This window comes from Ptiloglossa arizonensis, chromosome 11 (genome assembly GCF_051014685.1).
Source record: "Ptiloglossa arizonensis isolate GNS036 chromosome 11, iyPtiAriz1_principal, whole genome shotgun sequence".
Lineage (NCBI taxonomy): Eukaryota > Metazoa > Arthropoda > Insecta > Hymenoptera > Colletidae > Ptiloglossa > Ptiloglossa arizonensis.
The window spans coordinates 3755491-3780421 of NC_135058.1; the positions used below are offsets into that span (position 1 = coordinate 3755491).

General features: G+C 32.8%; 3 protein-coding genes across 7 annotated transcripts; 2 read left to right on the forward strand and 1 right to left on the reverse strand.

The window, feature by feature from the left end:
* The first annotated feature begins 191 nt into the window (after positions 1-191).
* LOC143152968 (phosphatidylinositol 3-kinase catalytic subunit type 3-like) lies at positions 192-7045 on the forward strand. Of its 4 annotated transcripts, none has more exons than XM_076323652.1 (10): positions 192-323; positions 896-1090; positions 1623-2052; positions 2194-2289; positions 4618-5169; positions 5236-5711; positions 5797-5985; positions 6054-6229; positions 6294-6368; positions 6470-7045. In XM_076323652.1, the coding sequence occupies exons 2-10, from the start codon at positions 954-956 to the stop codon at positions 6868-6870; spliced, it is 2532 nt and encodes an 843-aa protein (XP_076179767.1). In that variant the 5' UTR covers positions 192-323; positions 896-953; the 3' UTR covers positions 6871-7045. The 4 variants fall into 4 exon arrangements, with proteins under 4 accessions (XP_076179767.1, XP_076179764.1, XP_076179766.1 ...); XM_076323649.1 differs by lacking the exon at positions 192-323 and adding an exon at positions 454-609; XM_076323651.1 differs by lacking the exon at positions 192-323 and adding an exon at positions 499-622.
* LOC143152967 (uncharacterized) lies at positions 5786-20291 on the reverse strand. Its single transcript, XM_076323648.1, has 4 exons — positions 19367-20291; positions 18905-19080; positions 18684-18760; positions 5786-18525 (listed from the first exon to the last, which is right to left on the reverse strand). Exons 2-4 carry the CDS (start codon positions 19078-19080, stop codon positions 9401-9403), a joined length of 9378 nt encoding a protein of 3125 aa, XP_076179763.1. The 5' UTR covers positions 19367-20291; the 3' UTR covers positions 5786-9400.
* Positions 20292-21426: 1135 nt separating this feature from the next.
* On the forward strand, positions 21427-24307 carry LOC143152684 (uncharacterized). 2 transcript variants are annotated; one of them, XM_076323061.1, is made up of 7 exons: positions 21427-21565; positions 21706-21888; positions 22184-22261; positions 22532-22766; positions 22864-23121; positions 23199-23353; positions 23441-24307. In XM_076323061.1, exons 2-7 carry the CDS (start codon positions 21715-21717, stop codon positions 23471-23473), a joined length of 933 nt encoding a protein of 310 aa, XP_076179176.1. In that variant the 5' UTR covers positions 21427-21565; positions 21706-21714; the 3' UTR covers positions 23474-24307. The 2 variants fall into 2 exon arrangements, with proteins under 2 accessions (XP_076179176.1, XP_076179177.1); XM_076323062.1 differs by lacking the exon at positions 21427-21565 and having other exon boundaries at positions 21754-21888; positions 22476-22766.
* Positions 24308-24931: the final 624 nt, after the last annotated feature.

Genomic DNA, 24931 nt, shown 5'->3' on the forward strand with positions numbered 1-24931 from the left:
ATTCGAATAATGAACGTAGGGGACAATTTTATTTGACAGTTTAACAATAAGACTATCTGCAATGTACGTAACTATACATGAATATTTGTACTGTACACGATAGTCAATTATTATTGTTTCTAAGGTAACTAATTTTTATCATGTTCAGTTTTAATTCTTAGACCTCAATAGTGCTAAAATTTGATTCTAGTCTAAATCGATAACGACGAAAGTGATATAGAAGCAATATTGGAGACGTCGCATATCTCCAATTCGTGGACTGCAAAAAAGTATTGCCTATAATGCATCATTATTTTACATCTTGACTGTCCTTTAGGCAACTAGTAAGTTTAAATAAAAAGTTTAAGTAGCTCCATCTAGCGTTTCATCCGCGCAACGTTAAAACTTCCCGTGAAAAAGAAGGGAATGTGTTGTGTGTTGTACTCCCCTCAAACGGCGAGTATTAAGGGACACGTGTATACTCCAGCACTATAAATGCGGTAGAGCGACGGCAATGTAAAGTAGAGAAATGTATTGAGTTCACTTTCATAAAATAATCATGGAAAATATTAATGATAAGTTTTTCTATGTCTACAGTTCTTCTTTAGATATGAGAATACAAATTAAAATGTAAGATTCGATTGTAAGTGTTTTAAATACAATAAACGTCAGTACCAACTCATATCAGGTTACTATAAAAAAATTCATTGTCGTGTATTTTCCTGACGAAAACAAATGGGCGAATGACAGTACAGTTAAATATGTAATAATTATATTGTAATATCTATTCCGGATATAGTGCAGATTATCAAATATTTAATTATAAAATATGTTGTACTGCAAGTTCTATTAGTTAAAATAATGTGTAAACACTTTTTGATACAGATTATCTTAATACATTATATGTTTCTTGTAGAGGAACTTTAAAAGGTAAATGGCAATGTGGGGAAAATGGCATAATAGTTGTTGATCCTATGTTAAAATACAATGGTCTATACATAGTCAAAGGAGGATGTAGAGAATTACTAGCTTCTTTACAAGTATGGGCTGGAGGAAGACCACTTGTTTTGCCTGTTCACACATCTTACAAACACTTTACCTCATGTTGGAAGTATATATAATTTTTTATTTTATACCATTATAGTGTGTATGTACATGTTTAGAAGACAAAGGATATTTAGGACTTGTTGATCATTTTGAACCTAAGAATGTGCAACAATTTTTATACATCTTTACAAAACTGTCATAGAGAGTAATAGAATGTTATCTCTTTAAATCGTACAATTAATTATAATATCATAGAAAATGAACCTATTGTTTATAATATCAATACCAAATAAAAAGGAACTGGATAGATAGCAATGCATTTGAATATTGTGAGTGAAAAGAATATGGATAATTTTATATAGCCCTCGGGCACCTCTATGTTTCTATCAATTGTCCATAGTATCTTCACTAGCATTCATTGAAATTACAACTTTCAAGTCTATTTTTAAATATGTCCTCACCTGATTATTAAGTTAAAAGCAGTGGCATTCAATTTTTCTAGAAAAGAGTTTTCTGTATATATATAGAAATCACTGTACATTCTTAGATTTAAAATATTATATTACTTAACATTATTCTTCATTTAATTATTACAGTTGGAATCAGTGGGTGACTCTTCCTATATCTTATTCCGACTTACCACGGGATGCTCAGTTATGCATAAGTTTGTATGATTGTGCTGGACCTGGTAGGAGACTACCAATTGGTGGTACAACAATATCTTTATTTGGAAAACATGGAGTCTTTCGTCAAGGAATGTTAGATCTTCGAGTATGGCCTGGAGTAGAAGCAGATGGTAGCATATCTACTAATACTCCAGGAAAGACTAGGGGTCATGGGAAGGAACAAATGCAGATATTAGCAAAACTTGTCAAAAAGCATAGAAATGGTCAAATAAATAGAGTTGATTGGTTGGACAGATTAACATTCAGAGAAATCGAATTAATTAATGAAAGCGAGAAAAGAGCATCTGAATATTTATATTTAATGATTGAGTTTCCAGAAATTACTATGGATGGAATACCGGTATGAAGAACTCCATATTTAATAAGTTTATTGATTTACTAATTAACAGTACGTTCATGAAATTGTATTCATTGTTTGGGTATATTTTTATATTCTTGTTGCTTATTTCTATTGTACTAATACATATTTTCTTTACTATAGTATTCCATAGTATATTTTGAAAAAGATGGAGATGAAGTTATTCAACACAGATCGCAACCAGATGTTGTAACTCTTCCTGATTATGAGATTTTACAAGTAAGTCTAATAATTAATTTCCTTTCCTTGTTTCACAGAATGCACAAAATAAGAATGATCACTCCAACATATGTATTCCAAATTTGGTCTATGAAGATCTGCAAAGGCAAAACGTATCCAATCATGTGTTGTTTCAGAGGAGACTAACTTTGTTCATTCTGTTTTATGATAAAAAAAACTATAATAAAGTATATGCACAAAATTTTATTATTTAACCACTTGCGGTGGAAAGACGTGCCACGCACGTCGAGATGCTTCTGTTACAGAAACGCCAGCAATGTGTTACACACGTCGTCCGGCGATTGTTGCAGAAAGAAAAATGACGTGCGTTCACTGTTAATGAAATTCTTTACCAAGGCACAGTTTCTATTTGCACTTCATTGTGTAAAGTTATCAGTATTGACCTCAGACTGTAAAATGGAAAGTGATAGTGAAGCCAGTGATATTATTTCTATAAATACAAGGAGAAGACAAGACAATGTAGAATCTGACAGCAATTTAGAAGAAATTGATTTTCCACTTCTGAATCGGCGTGGAATTATATCTGACGACGAGGAAGAAGCTCAGAATGAGAATAGGGAAAGGAATGTTTCATCCCAGGAACAGATATGGAAATACACGGAAAATACAACTCAAGTATGGAGATATTTGAGAATATCTAAAATAAATATTCTAGTTGGGCAAAATGTGACAGCTTTGCAAATGACAAGTGGAATATTAGCAGAAGACTTTTGGAAAATTATTGTGACAGAAACCAATCGTTACGCCAATCAAACACTCCAAAATGAAAACTGCAAATTACAAAAATTTGAAGACATTTAGTGGGACACCAATATAAATGAACTACATGCCTACTTTGCTTTGTGCATTTTGATGTCCCAAGTCAAAAAACCGACTGTGCAGTCATATTGGTCAAAAAATAGCGTAATCGAGACATCAATATTTCGTAAAACAATGCCCTATTGGACATTTGCCCAAATTTCACGCTTTTTGCACTTTACTGATAACGAAGTTGCAAAAGATAATGACGATCGTTTATGTAAAGTACGAAGTGTAATCGATTATTTTAATGAGAAATTTCAAAACATTTACACTCCCGCGGAATACATTTTGTTAGATGAATCGCTAATGAAGTACACGGGTCGGATGTCGTACAAACAGTATAATCCGTCCAAAAGAGCACACTTTGGAGTGAAATTTTATAAATTATTTGAATCCAAGTCGGGTTATTGCATTAAATTCAAAATCTACACTGATCAAGATTTAGACAGAAATGCGAATGTAACTGCCTCTGAAAATGTTACAATGTATATGTCCATAGTACTAACTGGTTACGGGCATACTCTATTTTTGGACAATTGGTATTCTTTGCCAAGCCTATTTCAAAAGCTACAGTCTATAAAAATTAACGCCGTAGGAACAGTGAGATGTAATAGGAAGAATATGCCTAAATAACTCGAAGCTGTAAAACTAAAACGATCTGACGTGATATCGCGCTCCTGTAATGGAATTTTGGTTGCAAAATAGAAAGACAAGAAAGACATATATGTAATGTCCACAAAACATACAAAAATTGAGATGATCGAAGTGGAAAAATAATAATAGCCCTATAACAAAGCCCAACATCGTTTTGGAATACAATGAGGGTATGGGTGGAGTGGATCTGCAAGACAATTATTTATCGTCTTTTAAATTAATGAGAAAATATGTTAAAAGTTATAAAAAGATATTTTTTTACGTAGCAGATATGGCACTGTTCAATTCATATATTTTATATTGCAAAAAGTGGAAATACCAAAATGTAAAAAGTATTCTTTTGCGAAGTTTCGAATCGATGTAGCCGAACAAATTTTAGAAACAGCATGTCTTCCTGATTACCAAAGACGTGGAAGGATATCTGCTGGAAACGCTCCAGATCGCTTACAAGCGGAGCAATGGGGACATTTCCCAAGAAATATACCGCCTACAAACGCCAAAAAAAATCCATAACGGAGGTGCGTAGTATGCGCTAAACATAAAAACCGGAGTGAAATTACGTGGGAGTGTAAAAAATGTCTTGTAGCATTACACATTCCAAGCTGTTTTGAAAAATATCACACCCTGCAAGATTATTAATAAGTAAATTTAGTATTGATACACATGTAATTTTATCATCAGTTGATGCATCTTTATATTTTCTTCTGGAACCCCCTGAAAGCTGCCTGAACGCGCCCCAAAATGATTTGCACTCGACTGTTCTGGCACACGCAACAGAGAATTTTTTTGCACCGCAAGTGGTTAAATAATATGTTCAATTTTTTAATTTTACGTATATATTTTTATCGTTAGGAAAATCTTGTAGAAGCAAAACATCACAAATTAGCTAGAAGTTTACGTAGTGGAGATCATACGCGAGAGTTAAAACCAACTTCAAGTGTACGCGATGCTTTGAATATAATATTAAGTTATCCACCAACCACAGCACTTTCTACAGAGGAACAAGACTTGATTTGGAAATACAGATTTTATTTGTCAAGTCAGAAGAAAGCTTTAACGAAGTTTGTAAAATGCGTGAATTGGAAAGTTGTTGGGGAAGAGCGGCAAGCTTTAGAAATGTTAGCATTATGGGCACCACCTGACCCCGAAGATGCATTGGAATTACTTGGCCCAGCATTCACACATCCAGCTGTTAGAAGATATGCTATAACCCGACTTAATCAAGCACCTGATGATGACTTAATGTTATATTTACTGCAGTTAGTGCAAGCTTTGAAGTATGAAGATTTTGAAAGTATTAAAAATGCACATCATATATTAATGAAGGACAAGGAATCTGAAAAAATTGAGAAATTAGATCGGGACATACAAATCAATGATTCTTCATCTACACCCATAACAGTTGTAAGTAATCTTGTGATACAAAAATTGAATTTCTGACTTATTACATATAGTAGACATAATTTACAGTCCAGTGTATCTGAAAGTGGACAGTTTTCAACCAATCAAGATTCTCTTATGGATTTAGCATCTTTCTTGATTACTCGTGCATGCCAAAATACCACATTGGCTAACTACTTCTACTGGTATCTTTCTATTGAATGTGAAGATCAAAATGACCTGGCCATAAGTGCAAAACAAGACACGCGCGTCAAAGAAATGTATATTACTGTAATGGTAATGTTTTCAAAAATGTTGGGTCAAGGAAATGCTATTTGGCAAAAAAGAAGAGCGTTTCTTTCACGTCAAAAAATATTTATTGAGCAATTAGTAGCGCTTGTGAAAAAAGTCGCAAGAGAAAGCGGTAATCGTAAAAAAAAAACTGAGAGGCTAAGAGCATTACTGGCAGATCTAGATCCAGCATTCAAAATTAATTTCTCCAACTTCGAACCAATACCTTTTCCCTTAGATCCAGAAATTTGTATTAAAGGAATTATTCCTGAAAAGTACGAATGGCTTTATTTTATATATTACAGAATATTTATGCTTTGTGTATTTAATATTTATGAGAATATTTATGATTGTTTTTAGGGCAAGTCTTTTTAAATCTGCTCTCATGCCATCCAAATTAACTTTTTTAATGACAGATAACAGCGAGTATATAGCAATTTTTAAACATGGTGATGATCTAAGACAAGATCAATTAATATTACAAACGATAGCACTTATGGATAAATTGTTAAGAAGAGAAAACCTGGATTTAAAACTCACCCCTTACAGGTCAATATTTTTAGAATAATCTGTCTAGTGTAGTATTTTATTTAAAATATAAATTAATTTATTTCTAGGGTTCTTGCAACAAGTACTAGACATGGCTTTTTACAATTTATTGAATCGACAACAGTCGCAGAAGTTCTGGCTAGCGAGGGTTCCATATTAAGTTTTTTTCGAAAACATCATCCTTCTGAAAATGGTCCTTATGGTGTTGTACCTGAAGTTATGGATACTTATGTTCGAAGTTGTGGTAAGAATATATTCGTCGGCGTAATAACTGATATTAATATAAATTACACAAAACAATTTTTCAGCTGGCTACTGTATTATTACGTATGTACTTGGCGTTGGTGACCGACATTTAGATAATTTACTTTTAACAACATCGGGTAAATTTCTTTCCAAATTTTCGAATCTTTTCAATTGTAAATACAATATTATTAACAAGAGATAGGCGAAAGGATTTAATTAAAATCAATGTTTATTGCAGGCAAACTCTTTCACATAGACTTTGGATACATTCTAGGCAGGGATCCGAAGCCCTTACCACCGCCAATGAAACTAAGCAAAGAAATGGTTGAAGCTATGGGAGGCGTGGGATCAGAACATTATCATGAATTTCGGAAACAATGTTACACTGCATTTCTGCATTTACGCAGACACGCAAATTTAATGTTAAATCTATTTTCATTAATGGTAGATGCTAGTGTACCAGACATAGCGCTAGAACCAGATAAAGCTGTAAAAAAAGTTCAAGATAAACTGCGATTGGATTTGAGTGATGAAGAAGCAGTGCATTATGTCCACAATCTTTTGGATTTGTCAGTAACGGCTGTAATGGCAGCATTAGTAGAACAACTGCACAAATTTGCACAGTACTGGCGGAAATAAAGTCAAATTAAGTGAAATAATGATCACAAAGACTGTGATCCTTTTTAACTATTGCAAATATTACTATATTGTATATAAATGACCATACATCTATAAATGTAACATAATTTATTGTATTTTGGGATTATTTTAGATAATAAATCTTTGATAATAACAAATGTTAAGTGTGTTAAATGTAAAATTCATTTACATGTTTATACTAAAACCGATATTCTTAATAACAAATGATTGTATTTCTTGCATATTCGTAAATTGCATACAAAAGTTCTACTACTTAACGTGCCGTACAATCGCATTAACAAAAACAAGTTTGAGACGTAACATATGTTAACAATATTATTAACAATCTTCAAATACAATTTGTAGGGGAGAGATTATAATACAAGCTTTTCTTGCATATTTACTTGCAAGATTCCGAATTATGAAAATAGACTAAAAAAAGACTAAATGCAATTCTTTTACAGATAAAAGTTTATTGTAATGGGAAATTTTCAAATAATAAAACAACCAAAAACATTCATTGTACATACATATAATCTGTTACGTAAATATTCATATATTTATATTATCTCTTAGTTACAATCGTGTATGTGGTGCACACTGTAGAAATAAAAAGATAATATTGTTAGTGATGAAAATATCAAATTGTTATTGATATAAGAACGCAGCAATGCTAATTTATTCAGTATCACTTTATGCCACTTAGATTCGATTACTTCAATGAAGCAACACACATATTCCAACTTACGATTGTATCAGAAAGTTTTAATAGAAAATGTAATTATATTTTCCCTCATCTTACAGTATTATATATTATTTATAGGTACAGAAATTTTTGTAGTGTAACTCTTTCGAGTGGAAGATATATATGCATGTATATGTATTTATGTAGATACATATTTGAACACATACATGCATAAATATATATATAAATTGAATTGAAAGAGCAATTAAAGAATATTAACAATTCAGTCCATCTTAGAAAGTTGATCTGGCTAAATTTAGCCAGAACATTTTATCAATTTTGTGTTTTCTTTTTAGTGCGACATTAATAACTTTAATTAATAACTTTCTTCCCCTGACAATAACATAATACATAATATGTACACACGTGATCGTGATTGAAAACGCCACGAGAAATAAAAACAGATTTATTTTTGATAACATGAGTTTATAAAGAATATAATATAATCATTTCTATTAGGATATGTTGGTAAATCTGTCTTGTTTGAGATGTATAAGACTTCTTTAAGAACCATTCAAATATTATTTCACTTATTTATTGTGTGAATTTGTTTATATGCAAAATTTACAATATTTAGGTTAAATTTAAACATTTAATAGAAACTAAGTTATTTGTTTATGATAGATGATTCATTTCCAACTACAATTTTTAGAATATTTTAATTAAAAATCAGTTCCTATGAGTGTAAATTTATCTCAAACACGACAGATCTAATAAACCGTTTTTATCCTTTACACTTCATCAACACACAGATTACACATCATTATATTGAAATAATAGGCTTCTTTATTTCTCATAATGTAAACTATTACCTATAAACGCTGTATCTCTAATAACACAACCCTTGATCCGCTCAACCACTCGTACCTGTGATTAGTTATAACATTAAAAAATTTCTATCAGCAGGTAGCTTATCGAGCGAAAAAAAAGGATAGTGAAAAACTTATCTGAAAAATTAAGTCTTCAAATGATAGCCCAAAAAGTCTTTACTTGTATTTTACAAATATTTTGAGGCGTACATTACTGGTACTTTATTGAAGATATATTGTGCATTTATTTTTATACAATCACTCGAGCTGATGTTCTTCGGGTGTCAGACGAAAAATCACTCGTTACGACTTGACACTACGGAGTAGTAATAAAATCTTATAACCCTGATTATTTTTAATAAGAACCAGCGGTAACGTATAAATATTCTACAGTCGGTTTATGTTTACTTGTTTGATGTGACTGCAAAAAAAATTCTTTATAGTATAATTATATTTTCCATACAACAATTACATAATGGAAACAAGAGATCAGTAGATCTTACTACTACTCCAATGATCCATAGCAAAATTTTACAATGTACACATTGTATGTGTAAAGTATTTAAAAATGTATAATAGCAAAGAATTTGTTACATGCCAAAATGTTAACGTGTCCAGTTTAGAGAATAAAAAAATTTATAGATATATTTATTGAAGTGATGATATTACTTCAGAATAATAAACAATAATTAGATCATAGTGTCTTTGTAATGAAACCTTCTTTGTAATTACATTGCTTATGTACCGAATTCCATCTACGGATTGTATCCGTTGTCGATACTATATATATATATATATATATATATATATATAGTAAGAATCTAATTTTAACCTTATATCTAGTCACTTATCATCTTAATATTATATTTACACTTGAAAATAGATTCGAGTTTATCTATCAATGGCTGTAATGTCTGATAGTCTATGAAAACAAGGATTTTCCTCATAGCATGATGCTATTTCCTATCATAATGTATTACCTCTCTGTAGGCCTGGTGGCTGGTACAGAACTTTCTACAAGATCATGCCTTTCTATCGGTGAATTTTCTAATGTATAATCGACTGGATATCTTTCTGTATATGTTGGAGTAGCTTCTCCTTGCTGCCTTAATTTTAACTCATCTGATTGTTCCTGATAAAAACTTTGAGATGCCTCAATATTTTGTGAGGATTGCTCTGTTTTCTCTATATCATCTGTTGAGTAGTAACTTTGACTTGCTTCACTTTCTGGTCTATGATCGTAATAACTAGGAGAAACATTATGACTGGAATAACTCGGTGTAGCTTCTTCTGGATTAAAATAACTCTGACTTGCTTCTTGTGGGTTACCCTCATAATAACTAGGAGTGACCTCCTCTTGTGGATCTTCATCCAGCCTAGAATTTGTTTCTTGGCCAACTGATTCATAATAACTTGCTGTTACTTCCTGGTGATGAGCATAGTAACTAGAAGGTTCATTTGTATGATCTGTGCTTTCAGTAACAAAATTCTGGGAAGGGGTCTCTTCTAGGCCAGGCATTGAAATTGGTACTTCATAAGAAGTCGATACATTCTGCTCTTCATAACTAGAAGTTGGTACAGAATCCACATGCGTTGATGTAATATCTGGATTCAAATTATATGAAGATGTAGGTATTTCAGGTACTCCATTGTCATGGATACTTGTATGCTCTGCACTAGATGACGCAATGTTTAATTCTGCACAAGGTGGAATCTCACAAGATGACGTACTTATTGCACTTTCTTGATCCGGATCTCTTTCTTGATTCTCAGGAGTTTCCGGAACGTAAGATGAACTGGCAGTTTCGTCTTCGTTAAGTCCGGAATTATTAGTAGAAACTGAGGATGTACCTATACCATCAGCACCAATATCGTTAGACTGAGACGGCATGTTTCCTTCCTGGCTAATTTCAGTGTCAGTTTCTAAATTTTCTGAAATATTTTCTGCTTTACCGACTTCATAACTTTGTGTTGGAAACGTTTGATCATCAATAGCTTCATCCATAGTTGTTCTCTCCTCTTGACTTTGCATAAGTTCGTTAAAAGATTGCGTGGGTGCGTTCGTACTTGCTTCTGCAGAAGTCTCGTACGATTGAGAAGCTTCATTAATTTTCGAATGTTCATATGATTGACTTGGTGGTTCTGTAACAACTGCTTCTTCATCCGTTTCCATGGCATCATAGGATATTGATTGTGAAGGCTCTCTTGAATTTTCTGATTTTGTAGCAGATTGACTAGGTAAATCGGTAGAATCGGTAGTCACTGATATTCCAAATTGTTCGTACGACTGCGACGGCGTTTCATGACTAGTCTCTGAGTTCGTTTCTTCAAAATGTAACTCTAAATTTCTTTGAACCAGATCTGATTCTCCCTGAGACGACGGTTCGTCTCTTTGGCAGTCTTCTTTTATTGTACTTGCAGCATAAATTTTAGACTCAATAGCTTCATCTATATCCATACTTTGCTCATCTAAACGATTCAATGATTCTGCAGGTAAAATTTGTGATGTTTCTTGAGCAGCGTCTACTTCGTTCGATGTTGCAGCTTGTTCTTTGGATATAGAAGAGGGAGCTTTATTATTAGATTGTTCACTCAAATTTAATTCTTTTAATTTCTCTATATTTTTTGATTGTTGCGAAGTATCTGTATCTATTTCATTTGAATCTGAAACTTCAAGGCTCGTGTGTTCTACAGGTGACATTTTTGCACTGGATTCAGATGTAACTAAAGCAGTTTCATCTATTATCGACATGCTGCTTGTTGTCGACTCATCTGGTTGATCCACAATTTGTGCACGTCCTATACTAACGTCATTATTACTAACTTCTTCACTTTGACTGCCTACTGCAACATTTGAACTATTATCTTCTACAGCATTTGTTTCTTGTAAGATCACGTCTTCCGACTTAATAGGTACTTCTTGAGAAGAATACGCTTCTTGCAAAGGTATTGACGTGTCTTGTTTTTCATTTAAAATGGAAGGTTCATTTGTTGATACAATAGGCTCTTGAGAAGATGCAGAAATATCGTGAGATACTATCATTTCTGATGTTACAGTAATATCTTGTGATTGTACACTTTCTGTAGAAATAGGAGGTTTTGAAACAAGCATCTCAGAAACAGGTACATCTACAAAAGTTTGCTCTGTTGTTATTGATGGTCCTATTGTAGAAGTAAATTGCACATTTTCAGTATAGGTATCATCTATTATAGGCATTGAAGGAGTAGTTTGAACTTGTGAACTTTGTAAAACAATATTGTTTGGTATTGAAACCGAATATGAAACACTAGGCATTGAAACAGCATCACTTTGCACGTTCTGAGTATCCACAGAGATATTACTTTCCAAATTCGGTAATACTAAATACTGGGTACTTGCAGGAATTTCTGTTCGAGCGATTTCTGCTGTACTTGGACTTTCCATGATTTCTCCAATATCTGGCATAGAATTGCCAGGAATCTGAATTTGTGCTTCTCCAGTTGAAATGTAAGAAATGTTAGGATTCGTGATCGTTATTGGTAATTCGAGAGAGGATGGAATAGTTGCTACAGTAGAAGTCGGAGTTGATTCTGACTGTATCGGTAAATTACTAGGCACCTCCAGTGGAGTCATTATAGGCTGATTTAAAGTCAATGATGTTTCGAGTACAGAAGCAGAAGATATTGGCTCAGTAGGTGGGATGATAGTTGATTGTAAAATAGTCTGATTGATCAAACTTGTTTGAGTCAAACCAGTAGTCATTACACTTCCTGCTGAATTATCCGATAAACTAATTTCTTGTTGGAAATCTGTATTAGCCAAAGCAGCTGCTAGAATATCTTGATTTGATGTTTGTATTACTTCTGCAGTGGGGAAACTTTCTGATATAATTGTTTGAGTAGGTTCTGTAACATTGGTTTGTATATTTGGCAATACACCATTATCAAATTGTAAGACAATATTGTCTAATGTGCCTGCTTCTCCTAATGAACTAGGATCTATGTACAAAGTTCTTGTTCCATCTGGATTTTGTGTAGTGCCTTCTAATGACATAAGAGTATTATTATCAAGTGGCTGTATCTGTCCCTGCTCATCAATAGTTACTAAAACATAAGTTTGTGTTCCATCACTGCTTTCTGTTGGTAAAGCCATTATTTGTGGCTGTGTTGCAACTTTTGGCTCCTCTACTTTTTCTGCCTCTTTCTCAACAGCAAACTTGTCTACTTTAGGTTGTTCTTTCTGCATGGATCCTGGAAGTATATTCTCCACTTTTGATTTTCTTTCAGGCTCAATAGGTTCTAATGATGGAAGTGATAAAGGTGTAGAAAGATTTGTATTCACATTAGTTGTAGTTGCTGAATTCATTGCAATATTCAATAAATTTTTCAGTTGTTGAGTAGATTTATTTATTATGTGACCTTTTGTAGTAGCTTTTGTGGTTGTAGCGCTACTAACCACTTGCTTCTGTTCAGTTATTGTCTTAGACATAGTTGGCACACTTGTCAGTGTTTGTTTTGAGTGAATACTTTGTACAGTCGTGATTGCAGGTTCCTGTACTTTTTGAACAACTATCTTTTGTTGTGTTTTTGGTTGCCGGCTACCACGAGGAACAATGACTTTTTGTATAGTCGACGTAGCTACAGTTTTTCCTTTTTGTTGAATTTGTGGATTCATACTTATTGCCTGCTGTGTATTGCCTTGAGATGAAATATTTTGAATAGAAGAACTTTGCTGTGCAACTGTTTGTTTCATTACCCTCTTTCCTTGTACAGATTTTTGTGTGGGGACAGTATTCTGCAATACTACTGTATTACTAGCATTTTTTAATTGTCCAGATCTTCCTTGCGAAGAAGACATTGAAACCTTTTGTGATTTTTGTAACATAGGTAACTGAACCTTTTGCTGTACAGATTGATAATGTACCTTACTGCCTTTGGATGGACTTTTTGCTGCAATGGCTTTTACTTGTTGCCCTGTTATTGGTGTCAAAACAGTGGCTTTAGTACTTACAATACCTTGAGGACTTAAAATTGTTTTTGCAGTAAGAGCTTGAGATATAGGAGTTAAAATCGCTTTCGAAGTTCCTAAGTTCTGTGGAGATAAAATGGTTGTACCTTTTGTAACTAAAGCCTTTGATCCAATAATAGTTTTTCCACTCAAAGTAGAAGCACTTATTGGGGTATAAATTCCACCTTTTGTTAGAATTCCTTGAGATAAGGTTCCCAACAGAGCTGTCTTGGCAATTGTTCCTGAAATAGGAGTTAGTACCCCTTTCGATGCTATTATACTTTGTGTATTGATAATCTTATGACCAGCGGGAAGCTTAGATGTTGTTGGTGAAACACCATCTCCTTTTGGAGCAATTATTGTTTTTGAATTTATAATACCCTGTGGACTAATAGGACAAAGTACTTGACCTTTATTTGTCATAATTCGTTGAACTTTGCCACCTAAAGTTTTAGAGATATTTAAAGGTAACATCTTGGTTTGGCCAGATTGTGCAGACGTTAATATAACTACTTTGCCTCCTTGTTGGACGATTTGTGCATTTCCAGCACTTTTACCAGATGGTATAGCAATCTTTTGTTGTGTGCCAGTTTTTCCCTGAACACTATAACGCAACTGCTGTCCCCCAGAAGTTTGAACAACAACATATTTACCTGGTGCTCCCTTCTGTGTTAAAAGTGGAGAAACCTTGCTTGTTGCTGGAGCACTTTGAAATTTTATACCTTTTACACCACCAGTCAGTGGTGGTACTAACGTTTTTATACTTGTGATTGTAGGTTTTGCTTTACTTTTATTTTTTAAGATTGCAGGAGTACCACTCTTTTTCTTTGTAGGTGATACTTCACTTGTACTTTCATTTAATTTAAAATGAGTTTGAGTGGGTGACACTATTTGTGTAGTAGGCGTAAAAGATAAAGTGGCTGGTATTGTACTAGATGCAGGTATGATGGAGGATATAACAACAGGCATTTGTTCAATACTTTCAGGAGTTAAAACATCTTCACTCAAGACAAATGGCATTGAATTTATATCAAGTTCCATGTCTGCTAGGCTTTGTGAACTTTGTTGAATGTATTTCTCAGTTGTAGTTGTTGTAGTAGCAGTTTTTGATGTTTTTACATTTAACTGCTCATTTTGTGCTTCCATCATTGCGGCGGTCTCTGCTTCCTCAGCTTTCAACACTTGTAATTTTTTGGTTAGAGATAGATGAGGAGATGTAACTTTTGGACCAGTTTTCATTTTGGTGTTTGATGATAGAGATTCGATTTTCATTATCTTTGCCTTTTTTGTACTATCAGTTTCTAATTTATGTTTTACTCCTTTTTGCGGTAATTTATCCAGTAACTTTGATTTTAAAATTTGCATAGGTTCAGTCAATGTAACATTTTCAATTATTCGTGGCATTTCACGTTTCTTTACTGGTACTGTGACATCAGATGATGGCGAAGGTGTAGATGTAGACATTCTTGAAGAGTCGTCCAATTTTTGTATATCTAAGCTGATAGATTTAGAATTGTCCTCAGTAGGATATTGCACTAGTGACTTGGACATAATACCAAATTCAGTTGACGATGATGCGAGCTGATCAATGTTTTGAAACATACTATTGTCTAATTTTGTGTCAATTTCAAGATTTTGATCAACTACGACTTCTATATTTTCAAAATTGCTGGTAATGGTGACTTGAGAATTATTTTCCTGAGCTTGACTGTTAGAAAAAGTTTCTAACTTTTTACTCAATTCTTCATCAGCTTTTATATCTTGAGTTGTCACAGACGAAATGTTGGTATCCTCTTCATCTTCAAATTTCTTTTTTACTGGTTTCTTACTTTTTTTCCCTTTCCCAGCTACTTCTGGATCATCTATTGCACCTTTTTTCTTATCCATGTGTAAAGTTTTCAAAAAAGCTTCCTGGAATGTATTTGTTGACTTTTCTTCTAGAAACAATTCTTTATCTTTCTTTGATTTAGTACCTGTCTCTGGTGTAAATTTTCCTTTGTACCTAGTTTGCATAGATGATCTTTTTTGAACTTGTTGCTCACTTATCATATTTGATGCATCTTTGGATAGTTGTTCTGAGTTTTCTGATTTATGTTCTTGTTCTTGGTTCTCAGATGTTTCCACTTCTAATTTATAAACTTCCTGTTTTTCTGATACAGCTTCTTTATCTTGCATTTTATTTCCTTCTCTTGATGCATCTTTTTCAATTATCTCTTTTTTTGTATTCTGTTCAAGTTTTTCTGAAAGTAGGTTTTCTTTTTGTTTCAAAGAAGTAACTACTTCTGGATCAGCACTAGTTTTATTTACTTCAGTATTTAAATCTTCCGATTTTTCTTGTCCACTATCTAATTCTGGTTTTATAGTAATTTTATTGGTAGAGGCATCAGTGTCAAAAAAATCAATTTGTGACAACTCAAATTTTTTTATTTGAGATTTTTTAGGTGGAAGCATATCGACAGTTTTTAGAGTTTCCAGTTGTTGAGAAACCATTTCCTTCTTTGGTGAAAGTTCCAATTGAAGTGTACTTGAAGATTCCGTTTTCAAATCTTTTACAGCTTCTTGATGAAGATTGCTTGAAATTAATATATTTTCAGTTTCCATTTCATTATCTTTTGTTTTCTCAAGTTTAAGTGTTGCACACTCACTTTTATTAATAATTTCTGTTATTAGTGATTTTGTATCCTCAGAAAGCACACATGTATCAGATTCTTTGGGGAATTTTTGTTCCTCTGAAGATACTTGTAATTTTTCAGAACTTTCAATAGGAGATTGACTTAGTTCTTTATCTATCTCCATTACTATTTTGTTTTTGCATGTATTATTCTCAATTAAATCATCCTTTAATTCTGTATTTGAAGTACTAACATTATTTTCTGGTGTATTCAATACATTACAAGAGATTTCCAACTCCTTTTCTTCTTTAAACTCAATACCCTCATTCATTTTTTTGTCAATTCCTGTAAATTTTTTATTCTTTCTCAATTTACTTTTTATTTTTTCGGAACTTGTTTCTTCACTTTCAGATTGACTTTCATCAGTCTTATGAACTTTTTGATCCACATCTTGCACGTATATATCAGATTCTAAATATTTTTTATTCGGTTTTCGTTTTCTACCACTGTACGAACGTTCACTGTCGGATTCAGAAGTCCTTCTTTCTACTTCAAATTTTTCAAATATTTTTTTATTGTATTTATTATCTTTTATTTTTGGACTTTCATTACCGCTAATATTTCCACTAGTACTAGTACGAACTGATTCTGATTTTCTTGGTCTACCTCTGCGTTTTCGAACTTGCGGAGTGATATTCAATTGATCGTTATTTAATAAAATGTTCGTATCAGAATTAGTAGTTTGATCTTGATCCATGATATCTGCATCTGAATTTTCACTTTGTTCAGGAAGTGTATCAGCAGATTCAGAAACCGTTTCATCTTCTGTTTCTGTTGTAAACCGTTCAGACAGTATATCATCGATTTCTTTTGAAGGCTCATGTTTAATAGATTCTGTATTCTCATCATCTGTAACTATATCTTTAGATTCTTCTTGTTTATTGTCCATAGGTACACTTTGGGTAATCAATTTTGTATTTTCCGTTAATTCTTTACCAGTATTTACTGTTTGAGCATCTTGTGTTTCAAAAGTTTTTGAAGCATTATCTCGCTCACTTGTAGCTCTCTCAACCTCGAATATTTCTACAATTTCTAGTTCCGTATCTCCAGCACCAGAACCAGATTTTTGTACATCTGGTACTTTTTCAAATTCAACCTTCTCTTTTGTTTGTTCAACTTCATTGTTCGTTTGTTTGTCTTCATCAGTACCTTTATTTTTTCCAAATTTTTCCAAATCTTGCGCGTTCAAAGACGATTGTGTATCTAACTTTTCACACTCTTTTTGTTTAACATTGTTATCCTCATCGCTAGTTTTATTACTTTCAGTTTCTTTTTCCTGTTCCGTTTTTAAAGCTTGACTCATTTCAAATTCTTTTATAATTTCTTTCTTCTGATGAAATGCGCGTGCTTTTTTTCTTACAGGAGGTATAGATGGTTCCTCCTCATGAAAATCAAAACAAGATAACAATGATTTTTTATCATCCTTGTTAGATGCATCGACCTTACTATCACTATCAGCACTAAAAATTTCTTTCTCTTTTTGCGATTTATTAGCAGATTCATTCTCAATATCAAACGTTTTCAAATCTTCCTCGTGTTCTGACTTTTTATCAGAAAGATTTAATTGTAAATTTTTTGTAGTAATACTATCATTTACAGAATCCCCCATTATATTAATCAATGCTAATTTTTCAGTTTCTTTAAGTAATTTTTCGGTTTCTGCGATGATTTCATTAGTATCTGATATTGTATTGTTCTTTTGGTTAGATTCTTCTAATTTTTCAAGATTAAATTGACTTTTTGTTGGTGAACTATTCTCACTCTGATTTAGACTAATTTCTTCATCCGATTCATCCTCCCAATCTGCTAATATAGTATCGCGAATTTTAGGGTCTGTTTTCTTCTTTTTAGCAGCTTTTTCACTTTGTTTAGACTGTTTTCTTTTGCTAGGTTCGCTATTACTTTTACTTCTATTTGACTGGATTTTCTCTTTTTTAACATATTTTCTTTTGGGAGTATCTACGTCTGAGAGTCTGCCTCTATACTGGGAATAAGTTTTTACTTTTAATTTTGACATTGGTGAGCCTCCAGACCTATGACTTTTTATATGACAAATAATAACGTTAACGCGAGAAGAAGTGAAATTGCACAAATGACAGGGATATTGTGGAGAACCAGTACTATTTGGCGTAGACGGTAAACTGCTAGGCTGCTGACGTATTCGAACTTCATGATCACTCTCTCTTAAAAACCTCGGGTGTGTGATTTTTCGTACAACTTCGATACTGTCGCTTCTTCTAGTATTTTCCTCACGATCTCGTTTCTTCTTAGGAATTTTCTTATCCCCAAATAGAGCCGATATGTTTGGCTTCTCTTCTGGACAAAATTTATCATGACTTAATATATCTGGATCACCTCCTGTTAATTTCTCAGCCATTTCAACATCTCCAGGGAATTTGTCCATGTATCTAGAGCCATCCTTACTTTTACTTCTGTATTTATCTGCAAGTAATGATATTATGAAATACATGATTACATTTAATGCATCTTTTGAAGAAATAAAAAAGAAAAAATATATATATATATATTTAAATATATAATCATATAACAATGTTTTCTATCTTTTCTATCTAAAATCATGTTTTCTATCTTAAACATACCTAGTCCTTTTCTGATGAATTCATCCTTTTGCGTGCAATTGTACTTGTAAATCTGTTGATAATTCTTGACAAATTCACTGAAAACAATGAAAACTATTACATAAATGAAATTAAATGCATTTACAGGATAAATGTGTAAAGACCTACAAATTGAAAATATTGTAAAATTGTAAATAAATACACATACATTAGTATAACAATACACGTATTAAATTGCTTACTATGTATCTTCTTGAAAGAACTTTACAGCAGCTATTAAAGGCTTCTTTTGAAATTCATCTTGAATATCTTCAGGTAAGTTATGAAACCCAGTAACTTGTCCTGGCCACCAACAAGCACCAAGCTTTACCCATACAATGTCTCCATCCAAGTAATTGATTTCTGTTTGTTCACACATCTTAGAAAGATATTTGGTTTTATTTTTTCACAATATCAGCATTGAAAATCAAAATAAACCTCTTGTCTTACATTTGTTTTTCAACAAGCACCTATAATATTAGCTGCTTCTGTATATAATAATATGAAACAAATATTCCTTTGTTCAAAATAAAGTCTTAATATGCAGCAACGATAAGCATTTTACTTCAATGAAAAAGTAACATGATTAATATACGAAACCGTATAAAACAAATGCGATAAGCAATTAGCAAAGGAACAAATGATTTTCTTAAATTTCTGGGCACCTTGTAATTATGTTTCTTTCATTCTGTAGCTTGTCAAACTTAAAATACGTGTATAGATTATTGAAACACTTTTAGTTGTTCCATGTGTATTTCCATTAACCGATGTAAATATGAAAGGTAACGTAGTCACTATCAAATCCTTCAAAGAAATCATTTACCAAGCCTTAATTAATATACGTTTTTCCAGATCTATGAATTGCACCATAAACATTCACTTCAAAATACAACGCACAACATGCTTCCTTAGAAGTGAATGAGAAAAATAGTGCGTTAGCAAATAGTCGTTGTTTTTATGTTGTTATCTTAAAACGAAGTAGCAACAATCCATGCTACAACATCAAGCACAAATATTCTTTTGAAACAGCCAGTTAATTTGCGTGAGCACTGTCTAATGTTTCAAAATACAAGAAACTGTTCGCCCATATGCACGGGTAGACGTAAAAATGGAATCGGAGGTGTATTCGCGGGAAACCAGGAGCGAGCGTCGTTCCCCTCGTCGTGCACCGCTTCGTTGATCCTGGTCTCGATGCCGACGTTGTCCGCGGGAGCCACGTCGGGCATCTTAGCCCGCGAATTCCGTGATTGGATGCTCCACACACAGATACACAGTTGTGAACTTTGCAGTACTCCCGGCTGTTTGTTAGAACGACGCCGCAATAGAGTTGTGCACCTCCAGAATTGGCGAGCGTCCCAGGAAAAGAACAAGTTTCTCTTTTCACCTCGCCTCTTATCACCCAGTCACTATACACTAGAAGGTTTCGCGACACCTCGATCGCCGACCACGCGACGTTGCTGCGCGCACATACAACCGCGAAAAGTGCAAGCCAACCCCGAACGTAATCGACACATTCAACACTCTACGTCGCTCGTACGACGTACGTGCATGTTCAGTTTCCCGACGTGCAACGGGGCTCCGTACGGTGGATGGATGGATGTGTAGATGGATACTTCCTTCTCTCTCGTTGATCGAGATTCTCGATCCGGCAGGACTGCCAACTATTGCGCGTTAATAACCTTTCACGATGCTCATTTTATTTTAATAATTCTGCAATTTTACAATTAACCATCGGTATTTTTGCTAATTTTCTATTGAAAGGGTAGTACCAAGTGAAACTGTTGATTTTAAGCAATACTCTGTCATTGATCGACGCAAAAAATAAGACCAATATAAAATCGAAGGTTATAAGGATCAAAATTTTACGTATACAACTTTCCATACGTTTCACGATTTGTCCTTTCAAAATGATTATTGGTAAATGTGCGCATATTAATATTTTATACTCGAACCCAACGATCATGTTCAGTTTTACGTGTATTTATAATTATAGAAAATGTAACACAATCATTATATATTGTAATGAATAATGTAAGGATTTCACACAATAAGCAAGTTATTAAATGAAACCTGTATTTATTTATTTATTCATATAAGTTATTGCTGTATATAAGAAGAAATTGTTTTATGTTTGCGAGATAATAAAAGGTACAATTTAATACAGCATACATAAACAAGATTACAAAATGTGATAAATTTTAATGGTAACATTCTTACGTTTTTTTAACGACATTACGATATAGAGTAATGATCGAATTGTAAGACAACGCGGTACAAAAGCAAACCAAATTGCGAAGTTGTAATAAACGATATATTTAGATTTTTCACATTTAATGATTTTCATAAGACACCGATATTTGCATAAAGGAAAGTTTGGATATTCGTTCTTTATGACGATTAAGAAAAATCAGATATATTATATATGTACAAACTTATACTCTGCATATTTGCTGTAGCAAATATTTGAATGCATTAAATTATGAACTATTTCGTTTTAAGTACATTTTTCAATCAGAAATGTACAGGCTTTATTTCATTATTGTAATTTGTATTCAAAGAAGTGGAGATTTATTAAAACTTTTTAAAAAAGGCTGGCAAGAAAATTATTTTGTATATAGGGAAAAATAAAATGATGTGTTGAAAAGACAACTTCGAAATGCACTGTAGCGATGCTCATATTTCTTCTGCAACAGTTGGGTTTAGTGTGTCGCCGGGCGGGTAAGCGTAATATCGACAATATTTTCCGCCAGGGGCGCTAAAGATTTGCGACACGTTTACCATTCGTTTCCGGTTTATGTCGTAGTTGAACGACGTTGTTCATTTTCCGTTATACGTTCCTTTGCACGCGATAAGTGTTTATACGTGTAAGTTGTATGCGTTACATTAAGGTATTTTCCGTGCGATATGCAATATAGTAGCGCGGGGCACGACAAATATTATAAGTCCTGTGATTGTAACGATACCGGAAGTCCTGTAGTTTTGTTATTAATACGTACATTCGCAGTTCACAGAAATGGCGACCGCTGTTCCGTCGAGATTCGCGGTGCTCAGCATCGAAGACGATGACTGTAAGCCGAAGAAAACTCAGAAGAACGTTGCCCCCGGTAAGATGAATCAAAAAGCCAAAAACGACAAACCGAAGCAACAGCAACAGCCGAAGAAGGATGACAAGAAAAAACAAAACAAGGTATGACGCGTGTAGTCTTTGTTGTTTTTTGTTGTTTTTGATTAGCCGGTAAACGTCATAGCACTTACAAATACACTGGCGGGAATGTTCTGTGTGTACTTTAGACGACTAATTTTGATTCTTGATGGTCATGATAAATGTCAAATCATTTTTAGATGTTGAAATTGATTTCAATAATATTTTAAACACTGAAAATTTGCTGTGACAATAAATAAAAATTTTCAAAGTACTTGTGGAATGACATTTTTACTTGTATTTTATTACATTGATCCATAATTGATTTTCCAATTTGTAGGGAAAAAAGAAAAAGACTAACAATAATAATAATAATGAAAATCAGCAATGGGAGCAGTGGAAACAAAAAGATACTATGGTAACGTATAAATTATTTTTGTATTTTTACCAAGTTTATTTGGCAGTAGCTTTGTAAATAATTTTGTTTCTAATGAAATTGTTTTACATTGGATATTTATGCAATGACTCCCACCGAATTATCTATAATAAGGACAGCACAGGCTTGAATAATAAGTGTGAAAATCATAGCTTAGTTTCAAATATAAATTGTTAAATCTAAGGTTTTGTTTCAGTAGTGACATATTTATATGTGTTGTGTGTTATCACGTCCAATTGTGATTTCCTTAAGGCTGTCGAGGAAACGTTTGAGCAAGAGTTGCATCAAGCCATCCTACTGTCAAAGCTGGCTTATGAAGAGCAACTAGTAAGCGCAGCAAAGTCAGAAAAAGAGCAAGAACCTAATAAGAAATCGCGGAAAAAATCAAAAAAGGCTACTATGTCGTTGGAGGAATTCAACAACATGGGATCGAACACTGTTCAAAATACAGTTTTACCTTCTGACTGTGGAGATGTTAAATCAAAAGGTAACACATTGTAACATTTACTTATCGTCGCGAGTCTTTTACAAAGGAAACACACGAAACAAAATAATACGATGATTAATTAATAAGAATTTTGTAGAATTAGATGCAGAATTTTTTGAAAGGGTCGAAAAGGAAACAAAAGAAGAAATAACAAAGGGGAAAGAAAAAGATATGTTGAAAGCGAGACTAAAAAAAATCGATGACGATATTACATCTGCCCAACTAAAGGTAGAAGTGGAGAAACGAGACGAAATTATTAATCAATTGAGAACACAGGTTGACAGTTTGAAAGAAGAACTAACACAAGTCAAAGAGAGAAATAAAAAGCTTTATCAAATATTATCTCATGGAGAAAGTAAGTCGATATTGCTTCGTTAGTAACAATGTTCTACCACTGTAAACGTAATTTATAGCGTTATTTCTATCTTTTAGTGAAGGATAAAGCATCAGTATTAGCAGAAGTAGCAAAATTACAAGAAATACGAGATGAATTAACATCAGAAGTTACGTCTTTGCATGCACAATTGGAACAAGAAAGGTCCAAAACACGTATATCTACCACAGATGTTAAACCCTTTAAACAAACTGTAAGATTTTTTTTTAGAATTAAATTGTACATTTGTATAATTTCTCTCATACAATTGCTTAGTAACATACAAATATTTACTTTTTAGAATAAGAAGAGGCCCGCTAGTGAAAATGCCTAAGCTACAAAATAATTTTGTTGAACGTAAAATATTGAAACATTGTGATCTACAAAGTTTAATTTACTGCTATTGATTATTCTATTAATCAGTTAACAGTCACAAGACTGATGTGTAATTATTAAAACGTAAGATCTCATGGCAATGTATCTCGTATTCAACATCTAAAAATATTTTAAATTTTTTGATGTAAACATTTTTAGTTACATAGAAGGTTATTTAACATAAATATAGCCATATTCATATTTTTCTATACTGTGCATTTTCGTTTCTAATTCAAATCGGTTCATTACGATATGCCTTTACAATATGTGCAAGCTGTTCTTTTTTATCCAAACTCTTCTGCACAATAATCATTGAATCTGTATAAATAAATGTTGCAGTAAAGTTTAAATATAAAACTTCTGCAATATTACTTCCAACATAAAAACTTGGCAATGTGTATTATACGCAGTATCATTATCTTCCAAATTTTGTGAGAACATACATCAGTGAGTACAATACACATTATCTGAAATATTTTGTAATAAAAGTATTCTACAATATAATTGTTGACGTTAATAATTTCCTTAATATTCTGTTAAATTTGTTAGTGGAATTAATATATTTTGAAAGATCTATTATATATTTTAGAAATACCGATGTTTCGTCGCGTAAAGAACGTTTGTAGAAGTTAAACATTGAAAGAAGATGATCAAATTTTTCCTTCTATGAGACTGAAACAGAACTACATATATACATTATGAGAAACAAAATTTCAGGTCCTAAATGTAAACCATATTTATATACAAACTGTCATAAATGTATCAAAATAAATAATGAAATAAATATCTATTTTCACAAAATGTTTCGACGTTTTAACTTTATTTAGTAAGCTAAGTAGGTTGTAATAATATCCTGTTCGTTTTCCCAAGTTGTGTATTACTTATACAAGCATTTATAAAATTTAATTCGTTATATGTACGATTACAAGTGTCACTTCGAAAGTACAGGTTACATTTAACGTAGTGTTTACTGTACTGAACTCATTGCACAACAATTTCTAATATTATTTTAGATAAAACAATTATAACGAAAAGTGGTGAATTAGCAAAATATATATCTTTTCGATAAAATAATATCGTTTGAAATTAGTCCGATGTTACCTTCGAGAGTCTCTTTACAACAATTCCTCAACAAACTTGAGCGTTTCTCCGCCAGGTGTTTTCACACCTTGAGTGTAGTTTACCCATTCTCTAGTAGATGGCAACCCACTTCATTGACGTGTGACATATGTGTGTCACTGAGCGTTCGGAATATACATGCATATATACAAACTATTTTTTCGATATGTAGAGAAATATTCATTTATTTTATCGCACGGTTAGTTCGATTGTCTTTGTTCGATCTAACAAATATTTCCAGAAAGTAATGACTTTCAAGCCATTATTTATACTAGAACATTGTTAATAATTGTTTAAT